This window comes from Camelus dromedarius, chromosome 2 (genome assembly GCF_036321535.1).
Source record: "Camelus dromedarius isolate mCamDro1 chromosome 2, mCamDro1.pat, whole genome shotgun sequence".
Lineage (NCBI taxonomy): Eukaryota > Metazoa > Chordata > Mammalia > Artiodactyla > Camelidae > Camelus > Camelus dromedarius.
Window position 1 is genome coordinate 96158240 of NC_087437.1, and position 12889 is coordinate 96171128.

General features: G+C 35.3%; 1 protein-coding gene across 2 annotated transcripts in view; it reads right to left on the reverse strand.

Annotated features, from left to right (window-relative positions):
* Nucleotides 1-804: 804 nt before the first annotated feature.
* The window catches only part of ROBO2 (roundabout guidance receptor 2), a 1150857-nt gene continuing 1138772 nt past the window's right edge, over nucleotides 805-12889 (reverse strand). Inside the window, exons 27-29 of one of the 2 annotated variants that reach the window (XM_064496444.1) lie at nucleotides 8484-8756; nucleotides 6479-6670; nucleotides 805-4669 (exon numbers count right to left, since the gene is read on the reverse strand). In XM_064496444.1, the coding sequence (XP_064352514.1) occupies nucleotides 4665-4669; nucleotides 6479-6670; nucleotides 8484-8756 (470 nt within the window). In that variant the 3' untranslated portion in view covers nucleotides 805-4664. Of the gene's footprint in view, nucleotides 4670-6469; nucleotides 6671-8483; nucleotides 8757-12889 lie in introns of both variants that reach the window. The other variant, XM_064496453.1, reaches the window with a different exon arrangement.

Below are 12889 nucleotides of genomic sequence, written 5' to 3' on the forward strand. Positions count from 1 at the left end.
GATGTATTTTGTCTTTAACCATATATATTATGTATTACCATTGTATTATATTAATGCAACACTATTTGTAACTATTTTAATCCTATTTTGTTTTTTATTGTTGATCTACGTTAAATGAAACTCTGAAATGTATTGTTCACTTACCATGTGTTTTTAAAAATATTTTTTAAACAAATTATTTCAGAGTTAAACAGTTCTCTCTTTTTGTTTTTCCTGTTACTATGATTATTAATTTAAAGAACACGAAAATTATTTTTATTTTAGAGAGAATCTGATCCTGTAATTGTACTTAGTGAAAAAGAATGAAGTATTATTTATCGAGAACAATAGAGATTTTTATCTTCTCTATCCACTCCCTAAGATAACTTTCCAACATCCATCATCTTAAAAAAATTATCATGAATTATTCTAAAGCAATTAAGAAATATCCATTTTCCTCCAAAACTCACACTAAATTATACTTAAAAATAATTTACTAAGTAATTTTGTAGACAAGACGTTTGTATTCTATCTGTCTGAAGGTCTTTATCGAGTGGGGAAAATCAGATCTGTAAAGTAGTGTGACCTATGGAGTGAGATCTTATGATTTCAAATGCTTTTAACATTCTTCTTCAGTGACTCTTAGTCACTACTATAAGTCAACACCAATTTCTATTAATCACTGCCCAACTCATAACTGAATGAGAAAATGAAATTGTGCATTTGGTCACAAACTATTAACGCAGACTTCTAAAAGTGACAAAATGTTCTGTTTTTGATTTGTCTATAAGCAGGTCTGTTTTACATAAATGGCTTTTTTACAAATTTGAAATGTGAATATATTTTATTTTTTTCCCAGTGAGTACACAATACACAATTCTTTGACAATACTATTAACCAATGTTATGCCAATGTCTTTTCTGATCTAACAACATCAAATGAAACACATTAAGATTTTGGACGCTGTTCGGTGACTTAAACAAACTACAGTTAAAAAAAAAATCCATCTATAAAACAAAGTATAAAAAAGTCTACCCACGGCCACAAAATCCCTTATCTTGCAACACTTTAAAGTCACAATAAATGCTTTTGAAAATTATGAGATAAGAAAAATTAGTAAATTGAACTTCATTAAAAAAAGAGTATGGTGCTTCATTTGAAATACGTATTATAGAGAAGCAAAATAAAAGTAACTTCACCTCTAAGATTATGTGGAAAGACATGTTGCTTTATACCAATTCTTGTCATGTAATTCTATAAATACAACATACAGAAACAGATGAACAAATTAGTGAATGTTATGGTTCTGCATATCTTTAATACTGACACACAATTACTTTCCAGTGGAGAAGATAAAAACCACAGTTTAGAGCTCATTGGTACTATAATTATGTTGTCAATAGACAATCACATAACTTTGTTGAATAGCAATTTGGAAGTGTTCTATCAAACTCATAGAAACTTACAACTCAGATCTCATTGAAGATGTATTTAAATACCCAGAGCGTTAGACTGTAACATAGAACACCATTTAATGTTTTATTACCCAGAGAAAGTCAACTTGCAATGTTTTTACTGCCATTTGGTTACTGGATATCTTAAATGTTGGTCTCCATTTTTCTATACTCTCCACTGAACTGGATTCAAATCTTGTGAAGAAATCAATTGTTCCCATGCCCCCGGTACTATCCCTCCTTAACTGAAATATGGCATAGACAAGATTTGGAGATGGGGCGCAGTGACTCTGCCTGTGTACACAGAGGCGTACCTGAGTTGGGGCAGTGATTCACCCATTTCCCCAGTGCAGACCTTGCGTGTTGAGAACGGAGCTGTGCTTGTGCAGGGTGTGACCCCACAGCGGTTTTGCCTGTGAGTGCGAGATGAGAGTACAATTTCTCCTACCCAAACTTCTTTCTGACAGCTTCTGCAGGCCTCTGTTAAGAACTGTGAATTTCCAATCACATTCATTTAATTGGCTTTGAAATGAATAAAATCATGGTAGTTCTCATGACATTCTGACTTATTAGAAGTTTTTTTAACATACAGCAAGTTGACAAAGGCTTTTGATTTTTGATAGTGTTCCTGAATTCATTTGGATGGCCACAGCATTTTATCTTGCTTTACATCTATGTGAGGAGGCTATTTGGGGTGTGAGATTACACTGACCAATTTCTTTAAAATGAGATTTAACAAGAAATGTGAACTATTCTAAAACAACATTCCAAGGAACCATAAAGCCTCACATAATCTAACCAAAACAGTTAATTTTTTATGCACTGAAGACAATCAAGAAGGAATGATGTTATGCCCTGCATTACTCCAGAAGTCACCTCATCCATATACTCTGTTTCTGAAGTCTTGGTTTATTAGTCACATATACGTGCCAGTTACCAGGGGTAAAAGTTTATGTGTAATATGTGTAATGAATTAAAAGTTTTAGGCAGAATTGGGTTTTAAAGAGGGAACAAAAATGAGCAAAACTTTGTTTGCTTTTAAAAGAAAGAGGTGAAGTAGGGAATTGCATAAATGAAAAATTAAATTCCTCACATCCTACAGTTGTGAATAAGTATGTATTCATTCTTCACAGAAACTTCTCATCTTCCCAGTCTCTTTGTCCCAGAGAAATCCAACTGCATTAAAATTCAGACACTGATGGTAGAAAGTTGATAAAGGGTTTAATAAGTGTGTCTCAGAATTCCTTCTCTTCTGTGAACAAATGAACTCCATGGGACCAAGACTCTGGGGCCCATAAAGACCAGTATGTCCCTCTACTCTCGCCTGTGCTGATGCAGTCTCAGGGAATAAAAAAGATGGAAACATTTGATTATGCCCTCTCTTTGCTTGAACAGAATGACCCACAATTGGCGGCTGAGCCAATAATGCACAGAGTTTGAATGGTCATTCAAACTCGTCCCATATTTTGGAATTGATCCTAGTCATTACATTGAATATTCTCCAGAGTACCAACTACTGAACACATCACAGGAAAAACATGAGGAAGTATAACTAGAAATAGAATTTACAACGGTATAGGCAGCACATGGAAACATGTCACACGTGGGCATTTCAGGAAAACTGCCTTCTGCTTGACTGACTGACTACATGTACAGTAGCCAACATCTGTTTCAAAGTCACAGCCATTTGGACGATACATGACTGATGTTTGGGAACTTCTTGTTCTCAAAGTCGTGAAAACAAATGAGGCAGGACACTGTTATTAATGTCCACTTACGAGGTTTGGTTTTATTTAAAAAGTGTATAAACATGCATTTTTCTCCTTTAAAATTTTTCTTTTCGATTTACTCATTCAAAATGGGTCAAACATATTTTAGTTGGTAGCCAATTTCTGAGGATGTACCATAAAATACTTAATCCAATAAATCTACTTACTGTGAACTGAACATACTCTGAGCACTGCTTTTTAAGCACTTAACAATTTGGCTATACATTTGGTGGCATGAACTTCACTTTTTAATCAAATAAAACACAAAATTGTGTATCAACTGCATTGTATTTAAAAAGTCGTGAATTTCAGTGATGCAGCTCTGTCCTCTAGTGTGTTACTGTACATTTAATAGAAGATGAAAGAAGATATTGCAATAGAGTTTTTGCATTTGCAAGCAGCCCGAGTATGTCCTAATAATAAATTGCCCCTTTAACTATTTGCTAGATATTCCAGAGTTCATTTTGTTTGTTTCCTTGGGGAACTTTATATTATATCCTGACTTAATGAGCTGGAGAGATTAGTTATGGTAATTCAGAAAATGCTTTTTAAAAAAACTGTAATATAGATACAGCTCTTGTGAAAACACCTTAATTTCCATTTGCTTGTTGTAATTATCAGATGGGTCAATTACAATGACAGGCAAAGTTGATTCTAAATATAACTTTAATTTCCTTTTTTTATTTTTAGCAAGTTTAGTACATCTTTGCTACCTGTGTATCTTAATGCCTCTTCAGTCTTAAGACTTCAACTTCCTTCTTTTGACTCCTGCTTCTGTCAATAGTAAAAGCCACCTTTTTGCTTTTTTTTTATTGACTCAGTTCTTGATGTTCAAAGAAGACTTCGCCAACGCCACTGTTCCTTTGTATCTTCCTATTTCTACACCCCAACTGAAAACTCTCTAATGTGATTGGTTACAACCAGCATTCTCCAACCTAGCTTACAGTACGGAAACTCCCTTCACATTCAGTCTTTTTCTTCATGTCACGAGGAGTAGAGATTTGTGCTTATCACCAAATAAAATTGCAGTGCAAAATTTAAACATAAAAGTTACACAATTAAAAGTTAATATATGGCACCACAGCCTATTAATTCACATATAGTACAACAGACCAATAAGAACAGACAATAATATGAACAGAGCTAAAAAGAGTGAGCTTGCATAGCAATGCACAAAAGAAATTATATACAGAGGAAAATCCTTTTCTTCCTGGAGGGCGAGCTTTGTTTTCTTTCTTTTTTTATATACTCCTGACAAGAAAGAGTTAAGGTGGGTGGTGTACTTAAGAGAACACAAGTAAAATATCTGTGGGGTGTGTGTGGCTGTGTGTCTTTACATTGCATTTACAGTTCTTTTAATAGTACATAAATAAAGAAATTGTTCATTGCACTGTTCGTGTCATCACTTCCATGAGTTCAGACCTGATGGTCCTTCAGAGCAGCTTTGCACGTCTCCTCTCAGTTACTCTATAAAGAGATGAAAAAAAATCAGAAATAAGTTTGCATTAAGTATTCTTTATCCTGATCAGCGTAACAAAAAGCAAAGCAAACAGATACCAAAAGAAGGTCACCTCTTGGATTGTGTGAGGTTGCGAATTTAAGAAATTTTACTTATGGAAAGGGAAAGAAGAAGAAACATTGTAAAATTTAGAGATTTAGAATACAAGTAGACTATTTTTGTGCTTCTTACGAGACTGTAACTCCTCCAACAGTTAAAAAAAAATCTGAGGGGTCCTGAATCAAATTAAAAATTATAAATGTATCTTAATTCAATTGGATTAGTAATAGACAACAATCATGATAACTGCCATTAATAAAGGAATTTAGTTTTGAAAGCTCTTTTACTTTTCATTATCTCATGGCATCTCCTAGTGTGAGATGTGAGCGTAAATTACACAATTTTTTTAGATAAGGAAATAGATTAGGAAGGTAGTTTACTTTCTCATTTCACATAACCAGTAAAGGTTGAGAAGATTAGAACTTAAGTTTATTCCTTCAGATAAACCGAATTCAAAGGAGCCGTTGAAAATATTCAGCAAGTATAATTCTGCCATTGGATAGTGAAGTTGCAAACGTTCATGATGAAATTAACACAAAGAGTTCAACACATTTTACTGTGTGTGACATACTGTGTGATCCTACCTTTCTCTATTATCTAGTATTTGATATTTGGAAAGCAGATTAGTTATACCACATAGCAATGCCAGTTTTCTGTTCGAAAAGAGAAATGTATTTATATGTTTTTATAATCAAAGTATTACAAATTAACTGCAATTAAAGATTAACTTTTTAAGGTTGACTGTCTAAATTTAAAACAATAAATAAATGAAGGGCAAGAGGGAATGAGGAATTCCTAAGGAGGTTCTTCAAACTACCAAGGGGCCTGCATTTCTTTACTTTGCTCAGTTAAAAAGGCAAAGAAAACTACAGAGTGAACTATGTTTAATTAACTTATATTAAGATTAATTTCCTAAATTAATTGCCTAAATTATGCAATTTTTATATTGAATATTTCAAACTTGAAACAGAAGAAATATTTATCTGATTGATGTAAATGGCAATGGTCTCTGTTATGACCAAACCTGCTCAAAATCATAATTTATTTTTTTCTCATAGTAAAGCAAGCTTTCCACAATTCTGAAATGTGTTTATTGTGGCAATGTTATTGATGGGGTTCAGGACAAGCCACCCCAAAATACAGTACCTTGGCATATTGAATCTCTTAAGGTGGGAGAGTCTGAAAAAACAGCAGAAGCAGAAAGGTCACCCTGACCTCCCCCACCTCATCCTTCTTCCCTGAAACAGGCCATAAAACTCCTATGTGACAGGTACCCTCCCTGTATCTAAGGAGGCAAGACATTCTTGTCACCAGATATGGGGATTTTGCGGCTGAGAAATCTGTACACACAAACCTCCTTAAACTAACCCTTATCTTCTTAGTTACTTCACCATTTACTACCCATAGCTCAAACCCCTTTGTCTTATAAAATCTTTACACATTTACTGCTTCTTTGTCTAAAAGGATAGAAAAACTTCCTGCCCCAGTCACTTCCTTGAGTCTTCATTCTCTTGTGAAGGCTTCCATGTATATGTTAAAATTCAGCACACTTTGTATGCTTTTTCCCTGCTAATCTGTCTTTGTCAGTTTGGTTTTCAGACCCAGTCAGAAATAGTAAGAGGGTGGAGGAAAACTTTTTCCTCCCTTACTTATTAACCCAGTATTCTTTCTGAATGACATTAGCCTGTTAAACATCCTAAAGCACTTACATAATTCACCTGTAAACTGTCCTTGACTATTTGAACCCATATATCCTATGTCAAGAAGGTCGCTGGCATTGCGCTGGTGGCTTCCCCTCAAGGGCTCGGCTTTCCTGGGGCCAGTGGATCCCTTAGAAGAAGCCGTTCCTGATGAGCTGTGACCCCCTGGAGATGGGAAACTGGGCTTGCTGTAGGGCACCAAGGTCTCCTCTGAGAAAAGAAACACAAAGGGCTGAGTTGAACAGCAACAGGGAAGCAAAACAAACTTAACTCTAAATCTGAATATTAAGCTCAAGGCGGGCAATTTTATTATCTCACTCTTTAGTAAAATTAAAAATAAGATGCTTAATAAGGCCTGGATATTAAAGGAATTTCCATGTGCAAGCAACATTTCCTACGAGAGGAACTGAAGCATGATTAAATTAAAAGAGATCTTGGGACGAGTATATGATACTATATATCCTATGCAAGATTTAAATTCATTATAAAAGAGATCTGCATACAATGAATCAACCCTGTTGTTTAACAAAAGCACTTTTGAGAATAATTTCTGGAGTTCAATGAGGCTGCAATTTAATTTTTCCATTAAGATGGAAAGAAAATGGTTTTTTGTTTAAATTATGGCAACATTTTCTCAATCAGTGTAAAGAACTATATATTAGTTAATAATATAAGCTTCTTAAATTTCTATTGTTTCTTGGAATAGAAATATATTATTTGAAAGGCTGTGTATTTCCTTAAAAGAAAAACTCACTCATTTTTATAGTGTCAATATTCTTTTTATGAACCATCTCTCTACAAACAATTCACGATGTGCATTACTTAATACTTGGAATTAATTTTTTTCTTTCTTTCTTTTTGTTTTTGCTTGCTTTTTCTTTCCTTCTTTCTTTTTTCCCTTCTCTCCCTCTCCACACTATTCTGCTTTTTTTTTTTTCTAGGTACAGGTTATTATTACTGTGATTAGATGACTGAAAAAATGCTAACTGAATTTAGTATTTCTCTTCTTAGATAGTCTTTAAGGACAAAAATCTCATGATTTTTCTCTTGCAGCCTTAATGATGTAAGCTTCCTAAATGTTTCACTATATCTGGATACTAATATTATCATCTTTCAGCCCTTTCCTAGTAATATTTTCTAAAACCTTAATAAACAAGTTGTGATGAAATATAATTATTGAGAATGCATGAGTAGAGGACATATCTGAAAAGACTGAGCCCAAGTGAATAAATAATGGGTAAGAAAACTCTTCCAATGTTCTTTTTTTATGTGTGTATGTCTGTGTGTGTGTGTGTGTGTGTGTGTGTATATGTGTGTGTATGTTTTAATATGCAGTGAATCCTAACATAAGAAGAGATGTTCCAGAAAATACATTCCTATAACCAGCTCAACATCCCCCCTACAAAAAAATCCAACCACAAGCCATGAAATTGATTTTGTGACGTTTCCAGAAAGCTTGATTTATAAACAAAAACATTTCCCATTGAAGTGTTAACAATCAACTAAATTTAACCAGTTGGAGCAAGTGCAGGCCCAGTTTAACCTTTTTTAACGTGAGCATTCTGTGATTGCGTACTTACTTGAAATTTTATTCCCGTTAATTTAGCCATTTGACTGAAGTGAGTTCTCTCAAAATGACTAGTTACTTCAGTCAACAATGACTAAATTGGTTGAAGGCAGAGATTCAACTGATACTAAAGATGCAATTTAATGGTCTTAAAAGTACTCAGTATAAACATTAAAAGGCAAAAAAGAAAAATCAAATGGCCTCCTGAGCACCACAGATGAAGCCTGGAGGTCTCCTGGGCTCAAAGACCCCATGCAGAGGTTAGCTCGAGGGACAGCCCCCACTGGATTCTGCCTTAAGGGATGTGCCGGGAGCTCTGAGGCGGAATTCTGACTTCAATGAGTCATTCCAGGCAGATGCATTTCAGGCGCCCTTAAGCAAGCGGCACTTCTAAAATACCTGGTAGAAAAAAAAATGGTAAAAGTCCACACATTCTTGGGACTGTGCAGAACACACCTGGTCCAACACCTTGTTTGTGGAGGGCTTTCCGTGTGTCTTCCTGGCGTTCTGTGCAGTTTATCCATTCCTGGGTTTGTCGCTGCCACTCTAGGGACGTTTTAGCTGGACAATCCAGTGAGCTCTTTGTGTCTTCTAAGTTGGATGCTTGTTGTCTCTCCAGAGAGCTTCCTTTTCTCTCTGTTGAGTTTTCCACGTTACCAGCATGCTGGCTCGGGCCTATTTGCTGCCTTAAACCCTGACCTGGAGGGGGATCTGGTGGTGGTGGAAGATCTAAAAATTTTGAATAATGTTTAGAATGGACTAAGATGTAACGAAAAATACAGGTTTTAATTCAAGATGAAGAAAAACTCTTGCCCTCCTAAAGGTATCACCCATGCAAAATAAATTTGGGCGGGAGGTGGGGAAGGTCAGTTATTTATATCCACAATGCACATCACTGATCTCTTTGCTATCCTTTGATCACAGTGTCTTTGAAATAAAATCTACTGGTTTTATCCAACTCTTATGCATGGAAAGTGTTTTCAATTGCACATTGAAGCTAATGTTCCAGGTGTGAAGGGAAGTTCATGGTTTCTCCATCTTTAATCCATTGTCCACTGCCACCTTGCCAAAGTAGAAATACCATGACACAAAATGACTCAAAATTCTAGCCGCTGTGTTAATAAAAGGCCCTGAGAGGATGAAAGCTGCCCTGCCAATCTCCATAGGAAATGTTGCCCTCGGGAAATTAAGAATCGTATGCCGTATCATATGCCGCAGCATGCGACTGCCCTTGCCCAAGTATGTGGCACATTTAGCAATAGTCAAAGGGTTGAGCTAACATTTATTAAATGCAATTAACATTCTGCCTGACAACCAATTCTGGCTGTTCGTTTCATGAGTTAGCTAATGAGTTACAACTAATATATTATAATCTTCCAGTGTATTAATTTTAATAAGCAATAACCAACGTTCACAGTTTAGATAGAATATGCTTCATGGTGCTGGAGTAGACAATGCATCATGAACATTCAAGATGCAGTGGGATAGATAATTTTTCATAAAAGCTCTTTACATTATGTATCAGGTATGAAAAAATTAAAAGTTCCAATACTCAGCCAATTTCTCATTTTCCTTCTATTAGCTCTTCAGAACATGACCCTTTTACATTTTGAATGTCTTCAATTGTGAAATCACAGTCCCTTCTTTCATATTTCCTTAAGTATTATACTAGTTCTGTTGTACAATTTATACTATTACACTAGTCCTGAAATTACTTTGTTGATTTTGAAATTTTCTAAACATTCTAACATTCTTTTGGATTATTTTCTTCTCATTTTTTTTTTTTTGGCATGCTCTTGATCCTTAAAGTATCAGCAATTACATTATTTGCTCACAAAGATCAAATATCATGTATAATATACTTATTTTTATCACTAAGACAGAATACTATATACAACATAGGTAATTATTTCCCATACCAGCTTAGTAATGGCACATTTGTTTCTCATAATATTGTTTGTGAAATTTAAAAGGGAAAAGCATAAATTCTTGTGTACAAAAGATAGTTTCTGTAAGGAATGCTAAGTAGCTCCTTTTAAAGACTTTCTTAAGAAGCTTCGTACTCTCTTTTATGAGCAAATTGACATGGTCCTCTACTGAACTGACAATGAAAACCTCCTGAGCATCTGCTCAGCATTTCCCAGCATTCCCAGTTCTCATGTATGTCCTCTTGTTAGATTATAAATTACTAATCACTGAAGGGAACAAGATCTCTATCTGGGAGAATAAAGTTGCAACTGAAACACTTCTCCCAAAATGAAAAGCTAATCCAATATTGAGAGATCTGTTGGTTGAATAATCCACCAATGAGTTTGGTGTTTCCTTTATATTCAATACTGACTTCCTTCAGTATGTATTATTATAAATGCAAATTAATTATTTCATTTGAGTTATTGGACTTAAGACTGCCAGGAGGGAAAAATGATTATATTTGCTTCCAAAACAACATATCTTGTCATTGATTTTTATTCTCCATCAGAGCAGCTTAATTTTTAAAATGGCCCAAATGGCATCTGCTTATGCTAGCTAAAATTCTGATGACTATTTAATTTAACCTGAAATTATATGGCTACATAATTAAGTAATATCCTTGGAGTTTGTATATTCTAAGAAGAAAGAACATTGCACGCACGTTGAAATAAACAAATCGGAAAAAAAGATGAGATTAAGAATGGCTGTGGAAAAAAATAAAAGTATGTAATCAAATATGTTTACTTAAATTAAATTTATTATTCATTTCTCTGTTGATTCATTTCAACTAAATCAATTCGCTAAAGAGTCTCTTACTGGCCTACTGAGGATTTGCTTTTGTCAGGCACACAACAGTCCAATGATATATATGCCATTATTATGCCCTTTTTTTAGATAGGAAAAAGAAGGCACAAAGAAATCAAGTATCTCCAGCCTGGATCTCTGCTTCCGTGAACTCCAGACTCAGCTAACTAAATTCATACTGGAGAGTTCAGCTTTGATGTCTAGAAAGCAACTGAAAGTTCACACATCAGAACCGAGCTCTAGACCTTCCTCAACCAAATATGCTTCCTCTCTGGTGTTCCTCATCTCAATTACTACAAGTTGGCCAGAACTTGGGAGTAATCTTTGGCTTCCTTGCTTTAGAGCCTTTATTAATGTCACTAACAAATCATGTGGGCTCTGCCTTCAAACTATGCCCAGAATTCAACCGTTCTCATTGCTTCCACTGATTCTCTAGTGCCTATGCCTGATATTACTCCTACAATTTCCTGTGTGGTTTCCATAATTCCACAGAGAAGCACAGTCTATCTCAGCATGACAGCTAGAATGACTTCTTTTTTATAAAAAACATAAGGAAAATCCTGTTGTTCCTCTGCCCTAAACATGTGCACACACACACACAGGCAGGCACACACCTTCAGTGGTTTCCCATTCACAGTAAAGAGCCATGTCCTTGCAGAAGCTTAAAGGTCCTACAGAACACTGGCCCTCACCGCCTCACCTGACTTCATATTGTTTTTGTTGTTCCCTCTGCTTCAGTCACACTCCTCTTCCTTTCAATAAAACATTTCAGGACTCCACTCACTGTTCTCATTTCCTGGAATGACTTTTCCTCAGATAGCAGCATTGTTCTTTCCCTTGTAACTTTCCAGTTTTTTCTCAGATGTCATCTTGGTAAGCCTTTCCTGAACACTCTACTTTAAAAATATCTCCTCTCACATTTGTACCTCTCAACTTCCTCTCTATGATTTTTTCCCTCTATTTTTTCCCACTTATCTTCATCATACTTATTTTTATTTTTCACTTATAAACTTCTCTTTCTGGAGTTTAAGCTCCAGTTTTGTCTGTATGGTTCCCATGGCCTATAATTTGGTATGTGCTTAATAAATATTTGAATGAATAGATTCATAAATAAAGAAATTTGCTCAAAGTCAAAGGTGGATTGTGGCAGATCTGGGCAAGCACTACTTCTCAGATCAGACAGTAGGAATGAGGGGAGAACAGGCTGGAAGGAGATGACCCAGGGAAAAAAGGTTGACAGATAGAGAACTACTTTAGCTGCCTCCTTTGTTCAGTACTGGTCGATGTATTGGCTTTCAAGCATACCCTCAGGCTTTACACAAAAAAAAATAGACAGTTTGGACTGAACAAGGCCTGCTTAGATGAAGCTTTATTCAAGGGAGAAGAACACTTCTTAATATGTGTGTGGGTGTTTGCGTGATCTTTGAGACAGAGACCGACATTTCCCACCATTACCAGTTCCTCTTTTTGGACACCAGGAAAGATTACTTTCCCATTCCAGTAGTTAGTCTGAAGCCATGTGACTGAGTTCTTGCCAATGAAACAGAAGTGACAGGTGCCACTTATAGGCCAGGCCACAGAGCTTCCAAATAATCACCTATGTTCTTTCTTTCTCTCGCTCAGAAACTAAAAAAGGTTCCATGTTGAAAATAATGGTGTCCAATATTTAAGAAGCATACATTTTTATACTACCACTTAGAGGACAGCCCCCTGACCTTTATAAATCATTGTGTCCTTGAGGAACAGACTCTGACTGTGCTAAGCCACTGAGGGATAGAAGCTGTTTGGTATAGCAGCTAACAATAATTACCCTGATTAATACACTCATGAAATACAACTGTAAAATCTATAATGCAAAACTTTTAGTGTGAAATGTCTATTCATTAAGTGCGACTAGACAGCAACCTTCCCTAAAAGAAGAGTTTGATTTTACATATAAATACTATAAATTTATTACTGATGCATAGATTCATACCATATCAATGCTATGACACATACATTTGCTGTGAAATAGCAATATTCTTCAGGATAATCCATAGAATGCATCCAAAATAAATATCCTTGTATCATAACTAAAATATCTTTGG